At 38.5% G+C, this 26,015-nt stretch overlaps 1 protein-coding gene across 1 annotated transcript in view; it reads left to right on the forward strand.

The window, feature by feature from the left end:
* LOC109404759 (sodium-coupled monocarboxylate transporter 1) overlaps positions 1-26,015 on the forward strand; it is a 247,588-nt gene that overhangs the window by 82,628 nt on the left and 138,945 nt on the right. Inside the window, exons 6-8 of the mRNA XM_029870294.2 lie at positions 2,205-2,320; positions 14,486-14,649; positions 24,817-25,012. Of these exons, the coding sequence (XP_029726154.1) occupies positions 2,205-2,320; positions 14,486-14,649; positions 24,817-25,012 (476 nt within the window). The remainder of the gene's footprint in view (positions 1-2,204; positions 2,321-14,485; positions 14,650-24,816; positions 25,013-26,015) is intronic.

The following is a 26,015-nucleotide window of genomic DNA, read 5'->3' on the forward strand; positions in this document are numbered from 1 at the left end:
TTTTGTTCAACCAATTTTAAATCTTTTTCCATAAATTAAAACCTGAATACAATACCATTCGATCATCTGAATACAGGTTTTGCGTCAGATTGATGAAATTCAAGATATTGGCGAGTTTTAGGGACGATCTTCTTAAATTTTAGCAAAATTCCCAAAATTTTTTGAAGAAATGTATTTTTTTCAATAAGAAAAAAACAACTTAAAAATTCTTTCTCGACGTTTATTTGACATATCATATGTAGGCGAGTTACAGTAAAAATTTCAGCTCAATCGGAGCATTGATTACGGAGAATGAGATGTTTGAAGTGAGCGACTTTGCTTAAAAATAGAACAAAAATCGATTTCAAATCATCAACCTTGTATGGAAAGTCGAAAAAATTTCCACTCTACTGTAATTTTTTTCGTTCGCGTTTTCGAACTCAGGGCATGATTCTACATTAAAAATGATCATCAGCTTACCGAGTTCAAAAATGCTGTAAACTAGTGTTATAAAACCAAAATAAAAGGCCTGAGGTTTTATGACGGTTCTCAAAACCTCTACAAGACTAATTGGTCATCAAAATGTTACTTGGGAAAGCTATTGGGTGCTTTATGTTTAGTTTCTTATTTTTGTATTATTTTGTTGTAGTAGAATGCTTCCCGGGCAGAGGTCAAGTACTGACGATCAAAATGTGATATTGGTTTGTTTGAGATAAGAGGTAAAAGTACTGAAAAAATATTCTTGAACCATCTAACCAATAACAAAATTTGATATTTGAAGTTCAATCAAATAGCTCACTGCTATTGATTAGATCTTACCAAGAGCTAAATGTGCTATGATGATGATATTCCAGGAGTAAAAATAAGATATTATTTTCAGTGCTTTTACCTCTTATCTCAAACAAACAAATATCACTTTTTGATCTCCGTATCAAAAGTGGCTATTATTGAGCTTTTTTACTCTGCTCGGATTTCCAACAAAAAGAACGGTCGTAAACCATATCCAAATAGACAGATTTTATGATAGGATGAACAATAGCTCAGCAACGTATACAGAACAAGGCTTTTGAAGCATGGAGATGGCACTATAAAATTGTTGTAGAAACCGAAACTGGTCGAAGATTCGATTTTTGGATCAACTTTTAAGAACTGTTTGTCCCCGATTACATGCCAGAATTAACTTGCAAAAATTTGTGGCGTACTCACAGAATGTAAAGATTCTGATATACCATGGATCTCATCCTTCATATCCAGAAAATTATTGTTATTCATAATTGTTATTCATAGTCAAACACTTACGAAAAGTTTTTGAAAATTTTGAAACAATTTATATTTAAACAAACAGAGATGGACAGTGAAAAAAACATCAAATTCAACAATTCACTTTCATCTGCTGCCGCCACGTCACCCCTAGAAAGCTCCCGGGGCGCACGACAATGAAAGATGATTTAAAAAGTTTTATTGTAAAACGCTTTCACCCGTGGCACGCACGCTCTTACTCACGTAGTAAACGCATGCATATAAAAAAGTATAAAATATGCCACATTGTGCTTGGTGGTCGATGTGCTCCGCGCGGTGCGCGGGTTTTGCTCGAGGTAGGGGAGAGCCAAAAGTTAATTTAGGACGAAGAAAAATTGCGGGACGTCATCAGAAGTTAGAACCACGGCAGCGGTGGTGGTGGTGGTGGTGGTCGTGGTGATGAAGTTAAAAGCCTGGGGTTGAAATTTGATACTGCCAATCGAGAAAATCATCAATCATGGTTTGAAGTTGATGCGATACGTTGTGGCTACGCATGAATGCTTGTGGAGTTGGGCTTAACTCTGAGAATTCTGGTATTCAGTAGAATTCCATCTGCGTAAAATGTTCAAAAACGTTTGCGATGAAGCTGCATATGTGTCGAATAAAAAAAAATGAAAAAGTGGAGGGATCCAGATACAAAGTTATCAACAATTACTTCCGACTTCAAACTTTCCAGAAATTTTTAAGATTGTTGTTGATTGAAACTTTATCCTTATACAATATACATATGGTATGGGATAAAAATTGGACAAAAAGCTTTGAACCTCATTTAGTCAAAAGTGAAGTTTTGTCATTTACACCTCTTTTTTGTTTAATTTCCTCATTTGAGAAATCCAAATTCTGCTTCATTATTGAATTTCAATGCCATTTATTAAAAATGTTTATTCTTATCATTATTTAACTCTTTCCCAACTTATCTTTTCCAGGCATGCATTCTCGCCCTGTCGCTGCTGCTGGTGGTCGGTCTCGGTACGTACTACACCGGAGGCCCTGCGGAAATATTCACGCGCGCCGAGGAAAACGACCGCATTGAATTATTAAAGTAGGTTTCACATTTAATGAACTTTTCGCCTTTTTTCACGCACATTTCATTCCCATTCGGTCCCAGCGCATTGTTGGGTGGAGGAGTAGAGAGCGTACGATACGTACGCTTTTTTTATTCACTTCGAAAACTTGTCGCTATCTTCCGGTCCCCAGAGCGGTAGCGGCGTAGCTTAACAATTTTCCAGATTCGTACGCTTTTCTGCACGCTCACTCACAGCACCCCGGGGACGTCCGGATTGAAGTTTTGGCTACCTTTTACCTGCCGAATCAGTGATTTTTCTACGACGACGGGGAAGGACATTGTCGAACGCGGGACGCAGTCGTGACCAACTTTATGTTTTATTCAAAGAACTGTATAATACGTTGCTTTGGTTTCGGTATATACTTTTTTTTTTATTTGGATTATATCAGGTATTTTTCTTTCTCCTCGCTAAGGCATAAGGTCTCTTTTTATTTGTGCGAATTTTTATTCCTGTGTGACGTTGCGAACACGTGCACGATGATCGGACGTTGCTCTGCCTTGTGCCTCTGCGCAAGTTCATAAATATTAATTATTCACATTATCATCATCTGCGACGACGGGTTTCGGGACAGACGACATACATTGTTTTCTTGGTTCGATATATCAGTCCTTTTGGAAATGGCTTTTATGGTTGTGCTTCTTGAAATCGATATGTTTGTATGGTCGGCGAAAGTCTTCCTTAGCTTTTCAGACAATTTAGACCTGCCAAAGCACAATTGAAGATTTCTGTTTATATTCTACTATACTTTAGGATTTGGACATTGTGTTTTGCGTATCTTTAAAATCTATATACAGGGGATGGTCAAAATGTTTGGGATAGGCAACTTTTTTTCTCCCACAAAAAAAATCCAACATGCTGTAACTTTTCATAGAGTGCATCAAAAAACCTCAAATTTTGACTGTTTGTCGACCTATTATATGTGCATCATTGGTACAAATTTGGGCTCGATTGATTAATTTTTCGCGAAGTTAGAACCGTTCGGGTAAAACACTATTATTTAGACAACTCATTTTTGAACTGTCATATCTCGGAAACCAGAGAACCGAATTGAATGAATTTTTTAACGTTTATCAACAATATATTGACAACTAATACGACGTTATAAAATGAAATATTTTCTCACGGCGAATTAAGTTATACCGGGTTGAAATTTTTACCCATATATAGGAAAATAAGTCAAATTTACAATACCACACAAAAATTACTAAATGTGTTCTTCCTTCAATCTAAATAGGCTCTAATATATCTGATTAGAGATAACTTGAGAACAGAAGTGGAAAGTCTTTGGATATCAACACTAAAATTTATTGACATTGATGTAAAAAAAAATACTTTTTTTTTTTTAAGAAAAATTCAAAAAGTGTCAATCCATGATAACTTTTTTCAACGTTTAAAAAGTACCTGTGTTTTAATGGTTTGTGAAGCATTTACATATTGTTAGTGTACGTTCAAAATTTCATTCAATTCGGTTCACTGGTTTCCGAGATATGACAGCTCAAAAATGAGTTGTCTGAAAAATAGTGTTTTACCTGAACGGTTCTAACTTTGCGAAATATTAATCAATCGAGCCCAAATTTGTACCAATGATGCACACATAATAGGTTGACAAACAGTCAAAGTTTGAGATTCTTGATGCGCTCTATGAAAAGTTATAGCTTGTTGAACTTTTTTGTGAGAGAAAAAAAAGTTGCCTATCCCAAACATTTTGGCCATCCCCTGTATATAAAAATGCAGTGGCATACGTGGGACCGCACATAACTTACGAACGGTAAGTCCAATTTTGGTCGTTTTAGTTTTGTTCTGTTAGTTTTTACCCAAGGAAGGTTTATAAGCCAAAAAACATGGAAAAATTGCGAGTTTTCGAAAATCGATCTTCCATACATTTTGACCGGGGACTTGTTCTTCTGCTATTCTGCTATTCTGCTATTATCAACGCATCCCCTGGCTTTCGCCCATCTGCGTTGTCTTTTCACTAGGCAATACGTCTACCAATTGATGTTTATGGGCTTGCCGGACCAAGTCATGTAGCTAAGCCAAACACCCCACCTACAACTGTTGGGTAGGCACCGTTGTCCCGCCCACTGGTCTTTTACAGCTAGTTGTAGGTGCATGTGATTTTGACCGGGGACTTGTTCTTGGCTAGAACCTTGAAACGTCAAAAAACGCAGTAGGCAAGACAAAGTTTGCCGGGTACAGCTAGTTTAATATGTTTCTAAAAAGCACTACTTCGTCTGCTTAAAATCTACTAAGGAGAAATGAACAAGTACGCGTTTCCTCGACTTCACACCAAATGTTTTAAAGAGTAGGGTCCTTCCAAACGAATCATGGTTTTACTGTCTATTAATTACGCCGTAACCGGTTTCATGGAGACGCACGGTAGTCCATTTATTAATAATTTAGCATATTGTCAAGACTTCGTCGAGATTTAGCCTTTTTCCTTTTCACGCTTCTATGACGAATCTACACCTCGAAAAAAACAATTCTAGAGAATCAAATCACGAATTTTGAAAAGTTGACCGTTTGGTCACTAGGGTGGGTCAACGTTGTATAAGATAATTTGAAATTGATCAGATTCAATCAGATCAAAGTTTCTGATATTCCCAAACAACTGTGCAAAATTTGGTCATGATTGGTTTAGCCTACATTTTGCGCATTGCGATTGAAGTTTGCATAGGAATAAAAACTTTTTTTTGTATTTTTCTTGAAAGTTGCTCAAAGCTGTCGTGTACCATATACCCGATTATGTCAAAGTTTAGCTCACGATGAGCCCAGAAACTATGCTGAAGACCGCAAAAGGATCCGATATATGTGGAAAAAGTTATGCTTTTGGAAATTTCTGCTAAAAATTAAGATTTTTTTTATTGATGTCATTCTTTTACGAGTTGAATGTTAAGCCTCTTTGGACGATTAGCAGGTAATAACTTTTGTCGGAAGACTCGGATCGCATTGCGGTCTTCGGCAAAGTTTTTCTGGACATCTGAGGCTATACTTTAACATAATCGGTGACAGCATAATTCTAGTATTAAAAAAAAATATTTAAAATAGAGGAAAATTAAAAAAAAAAACAAGTTTTCCCATATACAATTCCATACTACTTTCAATCGCGATGCGCTTTCAACCGATCGCGCTGAAATTTTGCACAGTCATTTAGGACCCGAAATAGAACCAAAAATCCTTGATCTGAAAAAATAACGACCTCTATGACCCGCGTTATATGGTCACAATCTGTGGGCGAGCGAGTGATCAGTATTTTAGTGTGATGCCAGACTTGCTTCTTTAGATATGTGGATTTGAAAATTCAAGGTGTCGCTTCGTTCTATGACCACTTTGAGCATTTTTGTGACTTTTGTGACATGTCAGTTCCCTAGAGACGGGCTTGGTGGTCTAGTGGCTACCGCTTCTGATTTATATGCAGAAGGTCCTGGGTTCAATCCCCGGCCCGTCCCTTTCCTCCTACTTTGTATCCTTCTATATACTTTCTCTCTGCTCTCTACATAAACAACTCATTTATATAAATATGTTCATAGCCGTCGCTAGAATAGAAACGGGTTGAAAAAGCCGTTTCCCTTCCTTCCATACTTTCACAGCACAGTGTCACAATCCTATTAGAAAACGCCTACAAGTTCTGCAATCAAGCGAACTGTGCCGCACATCTTCAAAATAATTAGAAAAACACAATTCTATCACCTTCCCCTGGTATCCACACACCAATGTGTGAACCTTCTGCCAACCAAGTCCTACCAACATTCCGACATCCGCATGAATTTGTGATGGCGCAGAGGTATATTCGGCCAGATGTGGATACAAACGATTGCAATCATCACTTCCTTACCCCCTCCCCACATTGACCAGCAACCTGGCGTGGCAGGCGCCATTGTCGCCTAAAAATAGAAGATCACCAACGCTCACACACTGAAGATGCCTGCTAGTCCCCGGCAGATATCTCATTGGTCCTTGTGTGAGTGAAGCTGGTCTGGCGATACTGGAGTAGCATCCACGGGCGGTCAATCAAGCTCAAGCTCAAGCTCAAGCTTTTGTGACATGTTAGTTCCCTAGTCAACATAAGTCATATGTGATGTTGAATGGGTTGACGAAGTGAAATCCTGGCAGGATTACCAAATGATATATTTGGTGAACTCCGAAGTGAATCATTGCAAAAATTCTCTATGGAGTTTTTAAAGGTAGTTCTGTTGGAATCTTTAAAAAATTGAATAATATGGTGTTATTGTAGAAGAAATCATCGGAGAAATACCAAAAGGAAATCTGATGAAAACCATAAAGAAAACCTTTGGAGGAGTTTCTGAAGGAATTACTGAAACGCCCCCTGGGGAAATTTTCTATAGAATCTTTGAAAGAATCTTAAGGAAGAATTCCAGAAAACATCATCTTTAAAAGAGTTTGAAATAAAATCCTGGAAGGAATCTATGGCGGAATTTATGGAGAAACAATGGACGGAATCGCGGAATGAATCTTAAATGTATCTCTCGATAGATTTGGTAGAAAATGTTTTGAAGGAATTCTTGAAAGGATTTCTCGGGAATTTTTTGCTAGTGGGAGAGTTTCTGAAAGAAAGCTCTGCTGCAATCAAGCAGAAGGAATTTTCAAAGAAATTACTTATACTTATTATCAAGAACATTTTTGGAAAAATTCATAAAAGAATCTTTTAGATTATTCCTAAAGGAACCCTGGTAAAACCCTAAATATGGCTTTGCCTGAAGTAATTTTTGGGAGAATTTCCGAATTAATTTTCGTCTTAAAAAAAATATTTGGAGGAATTTTCGAAAGATTCTGTAGAGAAATTCTCAAGTAAATCGTTGGAGACAGTTCCTGAAATAATCCTTGGAGAAGTTTCCGAAGCAGTTACTGGATGATTTCTCTTTATTTAAGAGACTTTCAGCCCTTGGCTGGTTCGTCTCTCGTTTTTTTTCTTTTATGAAATTTCTGGAGGAATACATGAGAAAACTTAAGAAGGAGTTCTCTTCGTGGACTCCTGTTGAAGGGAACTGAGCGGAGTTTTTGAAAAAAGTCATGGAAGAAATTTTAAATGAAATCTTAAAAAAATATTAAGATCTTTTGGAGAACTTCCTGAGGGAATCCTTCGAGGAGTTTCTATAAGATTCCTTAGTAGGATTTGCTCAGGACGTTTGAGATAAATTCATGGAATTTATGCAAGAATTCCAAAATAAGTCTTTGAAGGAATTTCTGCACATTGAGAGAAATATTGCGGAAGATTCCTTTGGTGAAATTGCGAAAGAAATCCTTTGAGATATTTTCATAAAAGCTTTTGAGAAATTCCTGAAAATCTTGGAAGAATTTCTGCTGAAATCCTTTGTGAAATTTTTGAAGGAAACCTTGGTAGGATTCTTGGAGAAGTTTTCGAAACAATTACTAGATTACATTTAAGGGAACTCCTGGAAAAACACATGAAAGTATCAGGAGGGATCCTTGGTGAAATTCCTGAAGGGAATCAATGGGAGTTTTTGAAGGAGCCATTTCCAAAGAAATTCCTAGGGAAATCTTTAAAGAATTTAAAAAAAAATGTTAAAGAATTTTTAGAGAAATTCTTGAAGGAATCCTTCGAGAAGTTCACGTAAGTTTGCTTAGAGAAATTCCATCAGGACTCTTGAGCTTAATTTCTATTGAAATTCATGCAGGAATTCCGAAATGAATCTTTGGTAAAGTTTATAAAAACAAATTTAAGAAAATCTTTGAAACAAATCCCGAATTCATTGGATGAATTTCCGCAGAAATCCTTTGAGAATTTGTTTTAGGGAATCCTTAGCAGGATTCTAGAAGAAGTTACTGAAGTTATTACTGGATTATTTTTAAGAAAATTTCTGGAAGAATAAAAAAAAACAGTAGGGACCCTTAGAGGAATTCCTTAAGGAAGTTTCTATGAAGGAATAAAAAAAATAAACCTTCGAGGAGTTACTGTAAGATTCTTTAGAGGAACTTTATCAGGATTCCTGAGAAAAATTCCTGTTTCCGAAGCAATTACTAGATTACGTTAAGGGAACATTTGAAAGAATACATGAAAAAATTAGATGGGATCATTGGAGGAATCTCTGAAGAGAACTGAGGGGAGTTTTTGAGAGTTCCGAAAGAATTCTTTGAAATATTAATCTTTTAGAGATTTTCAGAGGAATTCCTGAAGGAATCCTTCGAGGAGTTCTCATAAGATTGCTTAGAGGAATTCCCGCAGGACTCCTAAGCTAAATTTCTATTGGAATTCATGCAGAAATTCACAAATGATTCTTTGGGGAAATTCTGGAGGAAAACAACTGAAGATTTTTTGATGAAATTTCTAAAGGAATCTTTAGAGGTACTTCCAGAAAACCGTGAAAAAAAATCCTGAATTTAATGGGTGAATTTCTGCAGTTATTTGAGAATTTTCAACGGAATCTTTGGTACGATTCCAGGAGAAGTTATCGAATCAATTACTAAATTATTTTTATTGGAATTCTTGGAAGAATACTTAAAAAAATCAGGAAGAATCCTTGAAGGAGTTCCTGAAGGGAACTGATGGGAGTTTTTGAAACAGTCATTGGAGTAATTCCTAAGGAAAAATTTGAAGGATTAATAAACAATTATGGGTTTTTAGAGGATTTCCTTTTGATACTTTGGATTCTTTTGATGAAATTCATGCAGAAATTATGGAATGAATCTTTGGAGCAATTTGTGCATACTTGTAGAAATTACTAAGATACCCTTTGAGAAACTTCCGGAAAGCTTTTAAAGACTTTCTAGAAAGAACTCTAGGAGGATGTTTCTGCAGAATTCCTCGAGTCTAGTGTAGTATAGTGCACACATACACAGCTATTCATTGAAAGAATCCTGGAAAATGTTAGAGTCGCCTTATCTTATCATTTTTTTTGTCATTATAAATGTGTGCAGTACATCAAAAATTAGCATTAGCATTAAAGCGACCAGACCTACTGTGCAGTGTTATTGATTTAACAATACATTCATTGAGTGGAGACATCTCGTAGAACTGCTCAGCTTTTTAGGAAATAAAATACGTGAAAATCGATGGAGGTGACTATGCTAAGAAGGTTGATGTCACCCCTTAGTCCTTTGCTTCCTGTGATGCTGGAGAAATTCTTGGTGGAATTACTGTAGGAATCTCTGTAGGAAGCCCAAGCAAATGTTTTGGCGGAACTTCTTAGGATTTTTTAAGGAATCTTCGAAAAAGGCCTGAGTATTTTCTAGAAGGATTTCCAGTAAGAATTCAAGTCTCAAGGAGAAAACTTTCCGAAAAATCATAGGAGGAACCATATTTGCTAGAATAACTGCAGGAAAAATACTTTGAAAATCTCAAGAAGCAATCTCTGAAAGTACCCCATGGCTTTACATAATAAATGGACAGCCTCTACGACATGTGCAAAATCCTGTATTCAAAATGCACATTAGTGTCACATTGCGGAATAATTACATGAAAACCAGGGGAATATGGGCTAAGCCCAGAAACCAACCTGAAACCTCCCTGAAACCCCTTAAAACCCTTGAGACCCATTTGAAGCGCTATGAAACTCTCTGACACTCCTTAACCCAATAAACCTTTATATAACCTTTCTGAAACCCCACAGAAATGTTTCTGAGACCCTTAAAATCACTCTAAAACCTTGTGGTTAATGCCCCCAAGACCCTCCTGAAGCTCCCTAAACCTTCTAACAAAGTTCTGTGAAACGTCTTTGAAAGTAGGAGTGCCAGATTTAATTTGCTAATTTAAATCATGCAGGGGCGCACCAGGGGTATTCTAGGGAGGTGTCAGTTGCTACTATGGGCATTCCAGGGACGTTCGAGGGGGGTTACATGAGCGTGGGTTCCAGGGTGTGACATAGTGTTTCAGATAATCTCTGGGGAGTTTCAGTAGTGTTCTACAGGTGATAGAAAACTTCAGAGGCATTTCATGAGGTTTCAAGAGGTCTCAGAGGCTAGAGGTCCTAGAGGTGCTCGATGGGGTTTCAGGGATGTTTCAAGGGGTTCCTGAGAGTTTTTGGAGTGTTTCAAGGGGTTGCAAAATAATCTATCATGGGATATCAGGGATATTTAAGGTGCTCCAGCTAGTGCCAGGAGGTTTAAGGAGCGTTCCAGGGGTTTCAGGGACGTTCCAGCGAGTTTCAGAGAGATCCAGGGCTGTTCCAGTGGAATTACAGCAGGTATCATAGGCCTTCCATGGTATTTCATGGTCGTTTCAGGGTGTTCCAATGGGTTTAAGGGGGTTTCATGAGCGTTACAGGGCTTTTCAAGGGGCTTGGGTGGCGTTCCAGGAGGTTTCAGATGTTTCATTGGGTTTCAGTGGCGTTTCATAGAGCTTCACGGAAATTTCAAGGTGTTCCAGTGGGTTTCAGAAGCGTTACCGGGGTTTTCAAGAGGTTTCAGGGACGTTCGAGGGTAGAAGTGTTCGATGGGGTTTCAGGGACGTTCCAGAGGGTTTCTGCGAGTTTCAGGGGGTTCCAGGAGCGTTCCAGATGTTTTTTATGGGGTTTCAATGGTGCTCCTGTGCAGTCTTCAAAAATTCTTTTGCATTGCATTGCTTTGATCTAAAAAACGAGGAGCATGAGAATGCATGCTCCTTATTTCTTTCAATCAGCATTGCTATGATTTGTGCCGATCATTTCAGCAAAATACTGCATCAATGATGCAAATCAATCACAATGCTTCACACTGGTTGAGTGCGCTACATGAGCTAGCGAACACTCATGGTAGGCCTAGCAACCAGGTCGTGTTGTTAGCGACTGATAATTTTCGTAATTTTCATTATCACCGAATTTGTGCCAGTTGAAAGTCGGGAATGTTTGAGGTATTTAATTGATTTATAAATATTGTAAAGATGAAATTGTTTTAAATTTTATTTTTTAGTGTTGGCGTTATCCAGCAAATAGAGGGCATCAGGAAAACATTAAGAATTGTGGGAATCGACGCGTTGATGGATCGTTTCTGCCAGTTATCTGCCCGCTCAATTACGGATGTTGTTGGCCCACGTTTTTCTTCAACCTAAAGATACCAGCCATGCATTTTCTCTATGTTAGCTTTAACAATAAATTAGTATCTTAAATCGTCTTATGTATTCTTTACTTGATGCTGTATAGATGATCTAGGAAAACTTATAGCACCTATAAATGGTCGGGGCTCTGCTAAAAAGAACTAAACGTCACCCAAAAATCATGAAGAATACTAAACACATTCGAACAGAAATATCGAAAATGCAAGTTTTTTTTTCAGACTCCGACATCCTATAGAACATTCTAATCCTATAGAAAATTCTAAAATCCACAATATAAATACAGAAGCAAAAATGAGTTACAATCCACTGGTTTGTAATTTAAATACGATTGGAAAAGCCGCTTGGTGCGCTTCCGCAGAACCCTATCCATGTGAGCTCCTTAGCCAGCAAACCCGAACCCCGAGAGTGGCTCGCAGAATAATATAGGCTGACTGTACCAGTTATCGCCATAGTGGTTCCCTATTTGGCCATACTGGGTATTGAAGATAATTCGACATTTTGCATCATTTTAAAGCTTTTAATGACAAGATACATTTGAATTCCTGCTACTAAGACTTGCATAATAGGTCAAAGCTCTGAAGCCTTCTAAATTTTCATTATGGCCAAATAGGGAACCACTATGGCGATAACTCGTACACTTACCCTACCTGTAATTTCCGGACGTAATGGAGATCTGCAGACAAAATCAGTTTACAGTTGGACATACGCAATAACTATTGCGGTGTGATGCTTATTTCGTTTTATGAGTGGGTTTATTTTAACTAATTGCTGCTTCCTCAAGGTCTCTGAAAACGATTTCTGACAACCAATGAGTGTCAATAACGTTGTCAAAGCTATCGCTGTTTTCATAAATAATAAGATTGAAGAAAAAAAAAACAATTGGAGGTTCTTCTACTTCGTAACATTCAGACGTAATCGAGCCCAAAATAATCCAAATGATTTGAATCATTGATGCACTACTTTTGGTCAAAGGAGCACAGGAGCAATAAAATGCAAATGTTTAAATTCATCGCGCAGCAATGAGTTTGTCAGCGCATGCTTTTCAAAAACTCGTGCTTGCAATGATGATCTTTGAAGACTGCTCCTGTGAATGTATCCCTGATATATGAAACCCTGAAAGGTCTTGAAACTCATATGTAAACCCGTGAGACTTCCTTGAAAGCTCTCGATATTTGATTCGGTTATTTTCGTAATTAGCACAGAGTTTTTCGCACAAAATGTATAAATTTTTATTGTTTAATTGTTGTACTACTAGAGTATCACAAGAACTCCAATTTTGCAATCAACACTCCACTATTATCGAACGCAGACATTTTCTCAAGTTACATTATTAAAGGTCATGCCTCCCCACCACCACCGGTCTTCTGTTGAAGACTCTATGACAAGAGGTTAAAACTTTAACGACCGCTCTTAAGTTCTTGTTATCAACACGCTGATTCAATAGCTACTCACTGTTGTCTGACCGTACACGACCTGACTGACCTATAGCTGCTGGATGCTTGTCGTCATCTGCACCATCTCGGTTGCGTCGTCGTCGTCATCGTCGTCCTTATTGTACTAACATTAGGTATGAGCTGAATGTAGTAAGAATTTGCTACAGATGGGTCGCTATCGAACGTGAAGTAGCGCTTTCCGTCGGTGGTCTCGGTATCGCCTGCGTCAGCAAAATTAACCTTGATTGTCGTTGTATCGCAACTGTTGAATGGCGGGGGAAAACTGTTGACGATGCTGTCAGTGTCCCCGATAGTTTGCCGAGCGAATCTTATTTGAAGAGCCTTCTTTCTTTAACGGTTATGGCCGGTAGCTGTAACGAAGGGATCACGCTATAGCAGCTGACTGCTGTAGTAGTGCTACTGGTCCTAATGAGAAACAGGAGAGCTTTAAGTTGAAAATGTTGAAAAAGTTTAATTAAGAGACTATGACGACCGTGGTTTAGGACTGTCGACCTTTATTGCACTTCCAATTGATTTTTGTCACGAATGTCGCGCACCATGTTGAAATTATTGACGACTCACCACTGACTGTACTGTTACCAGTTTCTTCAGGAGGGGGTGCTCTGATAATGCTAGTAATTGAACAAACTATATGATCCCTGAGTAGCTTCTGGAAATTTTTAAGTGCATTTTTTTAAGATTTAAAGTACAAATATACGTTTTGGTTGGAATAATAGATGAATTGGGAAAGAATATATTTCCATTCCATCCAAGGTTTCCATTTGAATTCTTGGACAAGCTCCTTAAAAATAGGAATCAAATGATGAAACTCCTATAAAAATACTTCAGTATCTCGGGTAATGGTAATGAAAATTCAGTGGGAAAATTGCTGAAAGTTGTTTTTTAACCCTACTCGGAATTCCTGGAAAATACCTCGAATAAAGTACCACGAGTTTCACAGAAAACTTCGTACACAATTCAAACTGTTATAGACGTAGCCATGGCTTTTCTCCACGTTAGCTTAATTAGCAATAATCGCATCTTCATTTAAATAGCTCACTAAATGATTACAGTTCCCTCAAACTTGCTAACAAACATGTTTTTCTGTTCAATTTTTTCATATCCTTCTGGGTGGTCCTTTTCAATTTGCGTCCTGAATTCGAAACTTGATTGCTGGAACTCGCGTCAACATCAAACAACCATCCGTCCATCCAACGAACCAACGAACCACGTGCCATCCGGAACCTTCGTCACTACCGTTTGGCGTCGCCGTCGTCGACATCGTCGTTTGCTACTGGATCGACGAACACATCATCACACCGCTGCTGCTGAACATCGAACGAACCTGAACGAACACACCGCTCGCTCGCGCAAACCGTAATCGTGTGACATCACAATCAACTACAATCTACCGCTTGGCTGCACTTTTGCCACGGCATCATCGCCGCCGGTGTGTTTTTCCTCGCGCTGACTTCCGCTGATGGTGGGCGACCTAATGCTAATTCATCTCCGCCCTTCGCGGCTGCGGCTGCCTGCCGGGCTGGGTCGTGCTCTTCTGGGTCGTCAATGGTGCGCTGGTTGCTCCCAAATCTGGATGCCGTGGTGCCTGGCGCTACTCAACGAAAAAAAAAAAACACGAACACGACGGTGGTGGCACCGTGCGCTCGATGTACGACATGACAACTACCAATCACACACAGTACCAGCACCAACCCGACCACCCGCCATTCGATCTACTCGGTCGTAATCGGAGGGTTCTTCTACTGGACGTCCCTCTTCTGCACAAATCAAGCGTCCGTTCAAAAATGTATGTCATTAAAATCGATGAAAAAGGCGAAAAAGGCAGTTTGTTTTGCGATTCTCGGTAAGTCTAGTTGCTAGTTTGTTTGTGTCTATCGCACGCAGTCTCGTGTGGGGCCTCATTGGGGTCTGAAAAATGGGCGGCAAGTGATGCCACAGCTTTTCGGTTGGCAGCGTGCTTCAATATGGGATTGTTTATACGGTCACTGGGAGTGGAAAAAAAAGCTAAATGGGATTCATTAAAGTACTAGATTGAAAGTAGTGAGCTGGACTTTTGTATGATGAGATGATTAATTTTTCATTTCTGCAATGAAATGGCGCAAACAGCGTGGGTTATATGATTTCTTGACTAATTTGATGCTGTTTGAGCAAATGTATGGGTAACTTTGTAGTTGTATCATTTATTTTTTGTTACTTTAACAACACAGTTACCCAAAGTTTTGCTTAAACAGCATCAAATTAGGCAAGATATCATATAACCCACGCTGTTTGCGCCATAGCATTGCAGAAATGGAGAATTATTCATCTCACCATACAAAAATCCAGCTCACTACTTTCAATCTAGTACTTCATTTATTGCATCCTATTCCTTATAGGTGATAAAAACTCAGAGACAAGAGAGCAACACATTTGTGTTATAAGCTTGATTTAGGGCTCACATTCATCCCACTCTTGATAAGCAACTCGTAACCTGTTCAATTCGCTCTTTCGTTATCAATCGCTTTAACCCGTTAACACCCGAGACGATCTTCTTTTGGTAGAAATGCAAGATATTCTTTGTTGTGAAACATTTTACAGTGGAGTTTTTTGTATAGTCAAAGGGAATAGTTGTGCTAAGAAATGCATGATACCTCCCCCCTTTGCGGACTTCCGCTTCTGCTGGTAGCCGAAAATACGTGGCTTTTTTGTATTTCTTTAAAATAAATTTTACATATTTTTGCTCAAATTTCATCGTTTGCTAATCTACAATAGTTTTCACTGATCCTTGACATGCGATGTATTACTACCCCTCGAAGTTTTGATGCCAGAGCTATTCTAAGGCCTCCAAAGTACTGTAAAGTTTGTGTCACAAATCTAACATTCTAAACCAAACTTTATACACGATGAAAGATCACAGAACATAGTCTACAGTACTCAAAAAGCCGCAAAGCACCCCAAGAAAATTCATGGTACGTACTAGTATTGGGTGATCAAGGTCATCCAAAGTACTCTGGAAACCTTTTCCTTTGATCTACTACATCTACCATCGTTTATCATTTATAATCACTCTATCCAAGACATTTAGCCACATTGATGTCTTTTAGACCTCGCAATGCTACGAGCAACTCAACATTGTGGAAGTGGGACATTCCGTAAAATACAAATGGCGTCCAATACACTTTCAAGATACAATATCTACATACATGTAGAAAAAAAAAATATTCGTGAAATGTAGTTTATACTGCTGATGGAGCCTCAGTGCGCAACTATAATGCTTTTGGTACACTCATGGGATATTCCAGGCTTTCCAAACTATTCTGGAATTAGGAACTTCAAGGTTTACAGGATCTACTCTTGTTTCTCTTCACTCTATTGGCATAATTCTTTCACGATTGTGTCTTGTTCCATCTGATAATATTACGAGTATCTCTATGTGTTGGTATGATGGTGTCCACTGGCATACAAATAGACCCAATGTATTTTGAAGTATGGGTCGCAATATCTGTTAAACTTTGGATATTTTCATTGTAGCAAATGCTCACGCAATATAATCTACGCTACTCTTAGAGCCTCAAAGTTCAATTCTGATAACTTAGCAACAATCACTTGATAATCTAGGTCATCAAAACTATTCTGAAATTAAGGCCATCAAGCTCTACAAGCTATGCTATTGTATCACTTTACTTCATCGATGTAGGGTAATTGTTCCCATCGTTGCGGTAGTACCTATTGTTGCGGTAATGGCAATTGAGCACTTTTTCGACTGAAATGTTACCTAAAGGTATTTTTAATAGATGTATGGTGCTTAAATTATGAGATTGCACCATTTGTTTGCTTAAGATTTGCCCAAAAACCTATTTTAAAAAAATATTTTCATAAATGTGTTTGCTGCTGTGTTCCTATTATTGCGGTAGTGTTCCTAATGTTGCGGTATCCCATATGATTTCAATGGGATACCGCAACAATAGGAACAAAATACCGCAACATTAGGAACACATACCGCAACATTAGGAACACAATGATCTTTCAGATAAAAACGAATAAAATGCTCATAACAACATCAAAGTGGCAATATTTTGTTATTTTCCCGTAGATTAAGGATGGATTTTATTATTTTCAATTCAATCCATGTAAAAAGTTTGCTTGGGGCGATACAATTGTGGTTTAAACATGAACCCAGCGCTTAACTCCTCCATGATCGGATCAATTACCCTAATTCTTTTACGATTATTTCTGTTGTATTTCATAATATTTTGAGTATCTCTTTGTGTTATTTGTGCAACCACTGACATACAAATGAACTTTATAGTATAGTAAGTGTCAGAAATTACACAAGAAGTCCTCCAGGCGTTCCTCGGAAATTCCTCCAGGAGTCCCTAAGAAAATTATCGTGTTGGTCTTCACGAATACCTCTACGAGTTTCTAGAAAATGCCTCCAGAACTTCCTTCCGTAATCCTTCATGTGATTCCTGGCAGTTTCTTGAAAATATCTTCAGGAGCTATTATGGAATTCCTCTAGGAGGAACTCCTCCAGGTAATCCAGAATTTTCTCCTGGGAATCCTCCAGGAAGTTTTTCAGGGATTCCTTCACGAATTCTTCCATGGAATCTTCGATAGGCTCATCCAGGAGTTCATCCAGGAATTCCTCCAGGGATTCCTCCAGAGTTTCCTCTAGGAATTCTTTCAGGAATTACTCCAGGAATTCTTCCAAGGACTTCCAAGACTTCCTTCAGCAATACCTTCAGGAGTGTAGAATTAGTATTTAAGTTAAAATACACATAAATAAAAATTAAAAAAAAATACCTTCAGGACTTTCTCCAGGAATAACTGCAAATTCATGTAGGAATTCATCAAGGGATTCCTCCAGAAACTCTCCCAGGAATTTCTCACAGGGGTCCTTCCAGCAATTCCATCAGTTATTTCTCAAGGAATTCCTCCAAGAATTTCTCCAGAAATTACTCTACGAATTCCTTCTGGAATTTCTTCAGGAATTCATCTAGGAATTACTTCGGGAAATACTTCAAGAATTTCAACAAGAAATATTCCAGGAATTTTTCCAGGTATTCCTCCAGGAATCATTCCAGGCATTCCTCCAGGAATAACTGTAGGAATTGCTGTATGAATTACTTAAGGAATTTCTCCAGAAACTCCTCCAGAAATTTCTCCAGGAACTCCTCCAGAAATCCATCCAAGAATTCCTTCAAGAATTATGCCAGGAAATCCTCCAGCAATTTCTCCAGAAATTGTTCCGGGAAATACTTTAGGAATTCCTCGCGGGAATTCTTCCAGGATTTATTTTAGGAATATCTCCAGGAATTACTCCATGAATTTTTACAAGAAATACTACAGGAAATTCTCAAAAAATTTCTCCCGAAAATGAAAATTAAAAAAAAAACATAAATTCCTCAAGGAATTCCTCAAGGAAATCCTTCAGGAATTCTTCTAAGAATTTCCTCAGGAAATTCTATAAAAAATCCTTTACAAACTACTACATGAATTCTTCCAGAAAGTACTTTAGGAATTCCTCCAGTGTTTCCATCAGAAATTTCTTCAAGGAATTCTTGAGGAAATTCCTGGAATATTCTTGTTGGAATTCTTGTAAGAATTCCCGAAAGAATTCTTCAAGGAATTCCTGCAGAAAATCCTAGAGAGAACCTTGGTGAAATTCTTGAAAAAATATTGGTGGTAATCCTGAAGAAATTCTAGGAAGGCATTTCTGGAAAGGATTATTGGAACAATCTCTGCGGATGTCTCGGAGGAATTTATGGAGGATTCCCTGAAGGAATTCTTTGGGGAATTCCTGGAGGAATTGTTTAAAGATTTCCTTTAAGAATTCCTGAAGTTATTTATTGAAATATCATTCGAGGTACTGCTAGATAATATTTATAAAGAAATCTCTGGTCAAATTCCTGAAGGGAGTCTTGGAGGATTTTTTTTTACAGAAGTATTAGAGCAGGTCTTGGAGAAATTCTTATTAGAGTTTCTGTTGGAGTTCATGAAAGACTTCTTAGCATAAGCTTTGGAGGAATGCCTGAAGAAATTCTTAGAAAATCTCCTAGGAGAATATTTGGAGAATATGTTAGAGGGATTCTTAGAAGAATTCTTGGAAGAAGTCTCGGAGCAGTTTCTGAAGAAATGCTTGAAAGACTTCTCAAAGGAATCCCTGAAGTTGTCCCAGGATTATTTTCTTAAGGAATTTGTGGAAGTTTCCTGAAGAATCTTGGGTGTATACATGAAGGAATTTCTTTTTATGACTTCTTGGGGAATTTATTGAAAAAAAAAAAAACTCTGGAGGTATTTCTGGCAAAATTCCTAATGACATTCTTGGCGGAATTCCTGTCAGAAGTCTTTAAGATACTTCTGATAAATTTATGGGGAAATTCCTGTAGGATTTTTGGAAGAATTCTAGGCAGATGTCTTGGAGGAATTCCTGGATGAATTATTGGAGAAATTCCTTGAGTAATCATTGGTGGAATTTCTGGAGGATTTCTTAGGGGAACTCCTAAAGATATTATAAGATGAATTTCTGGATGAATTCCTGCAGGACTTGCTCTGAAGTTTTCTAAGCAGTATTATTTTTGCTAATTGATATGAAAGTTCACATAAAGTAGTCGGATTAGAACACTATCTTCTAGAACACTAGCAGCTTCTGGAATATTATCTGAATGAATGTAGAAACAATAATAAGTTTTTCAGGTAACCCACAATTTTCTTGTTGGCTGGTATTCCGAAACAAACCTGAACTAGATTCTTGAAGATTTTGATGAGAGTATTCCATGTTATTTACTGAGAATCCACTATAAAGCTCTCGTATGGAATCAGGCATGATCTAACCCTAACGCTAGTCCTTCGTTGCCAAAAGATCACACAAGAGCCTCTAGTGGAATCTAGCGTGGACCTACAAAGGACCCTTTCCAAGAATTTCTCAAATGCTCCAGATTTCTCAATAGAGTGCCAGCGATCGCGCAAGAAATCGAAACATTATTTAGTGTGGATCTACCCACCTTCAATCTTGGTAGGATGTAACTGTGACTATTGCTAAGGAACTTGTTAAGTATTCAATAGTACCGCAACTAGTTTTTCAGATAATTCATTAGTGATCCACCGTCATACCATGGCCATATAGAGAGTCAATCAAAGATTTAATCTCCATCTTTTTGTCGGCTGTTCGGGTTCGTTTGGAAGTTGACCATCAATGTTAACTTTTTTTCCCGATCAGCCTAGATAGCTGTGTAGTGTCGGTAGCGGTTGTCTCAATTGGCTAAGAATAACACTACGGACCGCCTGATCCAGTGGTAAGAGTCCACTAAACAGGTGACCCCTAATTCATGGTGTTATGCGGCTTTATGCTTACCGTGCCAAAGAATGAATGGTTAGGGGGGTCTAATAAAAACCTAACCACAAACGGAGCCTGTGGAGAATTAGGGCGTCCTCGACAGTATTACGCCCTTACTGCGCTAACCGGAGCAATGGTGCAGTGGACCTTGCGTTTCTCCGAGATAATCAGTTGCCCTTCTTAAGTCTCAAATTTGAGGCTAAATAAGGGCGGGGTTATTCAATTGTTGATAATTAGCTTACATTACTGCCTATATGGGTTCGCTAAATGCGTTTTCGCCATTGGCGTTTTTCAATTGACACCAATTTGGTTCGTCGTTGATGTTTCCTTTTTGTGCTGTGATTGTGAAGAGTGTAATCCTGTCTAGTTTGGGTGGTGGCTACGGCAAGGAAACCTCAGATCAATTTTCAGCGTAAAAAGCGTATGTAGCCCAAGTGGATCTACTTCAAAAAGTTCATTTTCGTAGGCTAACTTCTGTACATATAGGTGACCTTGTGAACCCAGCTTTGCTTTTTTCATTATAGATGAACTGTCGTGCATCGAGCACGCTATATTTTAGAATAACGTTAACAGTATGTTTCAACCTTTCCTTGTGGATGCCTTCAAGCAAGCTCTTGTTTTCAGCATCTTTTCGCTGATATTTGGCATCTGAAGTAGCTCAAACATTGATTTGAGATGCTTCAGTTTGATGGAATACTTAGGTAGTACAGTTCATGGTTAACTTAACATAGAATTGCACCTAACCCAACTCTGCATGAGCAGAACTTGTCATGAGTTGACTGATTGGCCTGTGTCAGATGAGGACCCTCTATTTGACCTTTTTGCACTTTGGAGTGTTCCTTCGCAAACTTTGCGTATTCAGGCGTCCCTGCTTTACAAGCTAGGGTACCTGTAATAATTGGTTGCGATCGCATTTTATGGATAACTCGCTTCCATTGCTACTCCAAGAGAGTTTCATTATGGTTTTGTTATTACAACGCCCTTCATTGTGGTATACCATAGCTAATACTTTGAAAGAAGCTTGTCCTCTGCGGTCTGTGCGGACCGCAAGAGGTAATCCTGAATGGAACTCGGACCTGTTCAAGCTCTAAATATCTTCGGATAAACCAGTCTTTTGTATATCTACGAATCTTTAGCTTCTACCCCGAGGATTGTAGCTATAGCATCGATTTAGTGGGCACTAAAAAGCTCTGCTTACTTCAAATCTCCTGGAGCAAATGGGGCTATTTTTCTCCAGAGGGATTTGAGCTTTTCAAACATGTTTTGAACTCTTATAGTTTTCTATTGGGTATTTTCATGGCGTGAAATTACTCTGTAGTTTTATTCCGAAAGGGTGCGTGCGTTGTAAAAGAAGGAATAAGTTCCAGATTTATCTGGTTTCGTCGTTCTTTCTGAAATGCTCGAAACGCATTGTCGATTATCACATCTGTGATGTTTGTCTGGCTAACATGCCTGTTCATGTGAACTCACATGTCTCCCAATTTGGGATGTCCACAGTGACTCTTTTACACAAAGTTGTATACGTTTTCAAGAAAGCACTCGCTCAAACGTAGTTTTTTGCTTGGGTGATTTCTTGAATATTGAGGATGCTTTTGATGACGTGCCTTTCTATGTCATATTGAAAGTCGCGTGACGGCGCAAGCTACCTCCAATGAGCTATAGGCTCTTTTTACGTTTATGCGTTTTAGTGTCCTTTTCAGGGCACTGATTAACCCCGTTGTGGTATGAGCTATGAGCTCTCGTTGCGCTTATGCGTTCATTCCCTCTTCTAGGGCACCCCTTCCTATTTCATCACCTTTCCCTTTCCCTATTCCCATCCCTTGTCCCATTCTCCCTCAGGTAAATGATGAAATAGGCTCATATGTATGGCGATGGCACAAATGTCCCAAATGGAGGATAACGTGCCTCTGGAGCCGGCCTTCTGATTATATAGTGTGGATCTACCTACCTCCAATCTTTGTAGGATGTAACTGTGACTATTGCTAAGGAACTTGTTAAGTATTCAATAGTACCGCAACTAGTTTTTCAGATAATTCATTAGTGATCCACCGCCATACCATGGCCATATAGAGAGTCAATCAAAGATTTAATTTCCATCTTCTTAGAACTTATACGAGATCCAGCTTAAAATAGGAATGATTTCTAAGAATCTTGAGGTCTCAAGGTGAGTTTGTGCATCTTGTCAGAAGTTTACAAGTAATATCACAAAGTGTCAAAAGGGAAATATTAGAAGAAACCTTTAAAAATTAAGATAACAGCTCAACGAATCACATTGGCTCTCTCCAAATTATCGGTATTGAGTCTGATGGTAACATCATTAAAATTTCAACAGGAGCTATAGAAATGGATACCTCTGGGATCTAACAAAAATGCCAAAATGCCAATGTCATGGATTCATGACAGATTCTATGGGCAAGTGTATACTTTTCAGCATAAAAAAAACCTCATTATCGGCTTTTTTGTAATGTTTCCGCTGGAGAGTTAAATATGACTTGAATTCGGATCTCTAAGGTGTCACTAGAAATACGTTGAAAATATTACCAAGAGTTTCTGGAGATCAAACTTGGGATTCCCTGCTGATTTGACTACCAGTCCTTTTGGGATTCCACGAGTTTCATTGAAAAATACCTTGCATAAATGGGTCTCAAACTTTTCAAAAACTCATATTCTTCATTCAATTGTTGAACTTCTGACGATGATGGGTTATTGAGCAGGTACCTAGGAAAACCCTGTAATCTTCTTTGAACGCATAAGAAACAAGCTTGTTATTCAATGAAAAAAAAAATCGTGATATAATGCGAATTGCATTGCAACGAATACGTTTTCACCCTCTTTCGTTTTGCCAAACCAACCTTCCGTACGAATTGCACACGAACGTACTCGATGCTGATCAGCCCTGTAGGTTATTCCTTTTCACCGTTACCGTTGAGCAGTTGCCTTCCAGCTAAGCTTTTCTTGATGTCGATGAGCTTATCGCGATGCATCGTCGTCTGAAAATTTTTATTGGTATAGTGTCAGTATATGCGATATGTATTTCATCAGCGTGTGTGTCGAGCATTCCCAACAATAACGTGCGCGTGAGTGGCGACACGGTCAAATAAGTACAAAATCGTTTGCGAGCTACATCATGCTCGTTTTGCCATCTAAATATTTGCATCTGTTCATCGATTTTGAATGAACATTTCAATCGCAAGCGATTAAAATACAATTGATAAGTTGTGATGAGCACTCGTAGGGAGAAAATTGATGATAAATCTTGCTAGAAGGATGTCGACGAGAAAGTCATTGGTCATTTAGCTTGCTTTTCGAAAATTTAGAAAACTGATTTCTATTTCACATGAGTTCCATCGCATTTTCAACTTATTGCCGTCTAATTTGTGCTTGCCGTTCAGAACATGAATATTATAAATTTCCATTCATTCAGTTCCTTATTGAATAAGGAGATATAAAAGTTTATCACTAATATGATGTTGGGGTCAATATAACTCAGACAGGCAAGTTGTTTACATTTGTTACATTGGGTATATTGTGAAGTGAGGCAAGAACTGCGGTTTCGTTTTTATATCCGTATGCTGCTCAGCGCTTGCTTCAGTTTAAAATGATCGACAACGGTGACATCCTTACGTTTTCCGGCAAATAAAGGAAAGCAAGTTTGATACTGTTGCTATAAGACACCGAGTGTACCTCTTCATCTACACAGATTATCGGGTATCTCCTCTACACAGGATATGTGAACTATTGAGACTATATCTATATCTGAAATTTTGAAATCAAAATGACGATAAATGCTTATTATAAACTTTTTCTTGAATCTTCTGTTATAACAAATACTTATATGAATACCGCAAAATGGGGTGTAGTTGATCAGTGGGGTGAACCTGGACACTCAATTACCCACGAATATCGATTCTCAAGGATGTTACCATTCCATTTTAATGTTACGTCATTGGATTGCGAATGGTAAAAATAGAATTGTTGCTTCCTTGAAAGTCGATATCCGCGGGTAATTGAGTGATCAGGTTCACCCCACTGATCAACAACACCCCAGTTTACGGTATTTTTTACATATCATTTCCTTGAAAAAAGCTTGTTTTGTGTATATAAAAGAACCCAAACTTCCAAACAAAATGCCTGTTGATTTATGGGTTAGACTCAAAAATTGCATCAATTTAATTTACTTCCCATTTTTCCCCCTGATCGAAATTTCTAAAAGCACCTGCCAACTGGACAGAGTTCAACATTTGGTGAAAAATGCCTAGTTGGTCTTACACCCCAGATTGATGGGATCCATCTCCCGGAAAATACAAAAAAATCCACCGATAGTTTTTTGATAGATTGCCAGTTTTTGTTGTTGTTGCCATAGTGGCTTGATACTATCGCTCTCCGCCGCATTCACTCCGGCTTCGGCATCGGATGAAATTTGAAGTTATTTTGCACTCCCATCAATCGCACAGCGCGCGCTAGCTGCTGCTAGCGGCATCCTTGCATACGATCAACCATTTATTTGCTCGAGATAATTAAATTTTTGTTCAATTTGTTGCTGCCACGAAAAAGTTGTTATTTTTACGCTAGTTGCTCACGAGACTGATTTCTGTCCGGATTCGCTTTGAAATGACGTCGTTCTGGTGTTTCTCGCTTTTCATTTACGTTTTTGTTTCTGTTTTTTTTTGTTTCTGTTCGTTTTTTGGAAAACAGGATTGGTGTTGGTTTTCCTGTTCAACTTCTACACGGGTCTGATGACTTTTGCGCATTACCATCAGTGCGATCCGCTGCGCTCGGGACAGATCACCGAAAAGGACCAGCTGATGCCGTTCTACGTGATGGACGTTTTCGGTCACATCCCATTCATGACGGGAATCTTTGTCGCGGGAATTTTCGCCGCTAGTTTGGGGTAAGTATTGTAATTTATTTTGGAATATTGTTATACACTAATATACTATGTTTGTTTGAGGGTTCGTTCAAAAATGTCGGCACATTTAGGATGAAGGACGGAAATAAACGTCAAAAGGCAGTTTCTGTATCAGTCACATTTTTTTTCAATTTCATTTTTGTGTAATCTAGCTACGCTCACATAAAGCAAAGTATTTTGTTTTTTTTACTAATTCGTTCATTTGGAAGGCTCGGGCGCCACATGGGCATAACTGAGCCGAAATCTTTAGTTTTTGCAATGATTTTAAATTTTACAATTTATTACTGCCTTAAAACTATGTAAGTTTGGGAAGCCGAAGTATTCGCGGCTGTTTCGAGGTTAAATATTGAAAGAAAAAAATAAAATTGGGAAAAAAGCAATGTAGCTGAATTGAAATTTGTTGAAATTTTATCAGGCTAAAAACTACCAAAGTGTTCCACATCAACAAGTTGATGAAGTAGACGAAATTTCAAAAAACTTCCTCAAGGAGAAATTTGGAAATTTGAACAATGTTTCGATATCTTGCCAATATTATCTCTCAACTATGTACTGTCTTCAATCATGGTGTATGAACTGCACAGTGCTAGAACGTCCATCCATCGATATAATCACCTTATTAAATCAGTCAATCTTCTCCCACTGAGACCATCCCGCAGGAATAACCATTAATGATGTCCCCCTTGAGTAGTGCAATAGCCTTTCATCATCCAGTGGCGCGAGAGTTTCACGCAACGGTTTGCCACTACCAGGAACGGGAACTTCTAATCCCGCATTGAGACTTGAACCTACAGTGAGGCAGCCAGTTCAAGCTTCTTGGAATCCTGCCTTGTTAAGCCGCCAGTATCAAAGCTCAACCTGTCCCCCCACACTCACTGCTCATCATCAATGGCAGGTGTTTGCAAACGATGGGAAATTGAAGAATGATAAAGCAAAGCTATCGTATCGTGTGGGGTGGTATGGTGGCTGCTGCTGTGCCATCACCACC

Source organism: Aedes albopictus, chromosome 2 (genome assembly GCF_035046485.1).
Source record: "Aedes albopictus strain Foshan chromosome 2, AalbF5, whole genome shotgun sequence".
Classification (NCBI taxonomy): Eukaryota; Metazoa; Arthropoda; class Insecta; order Diptera; family Culicidae; genus Aedes; species Aedes albopictus.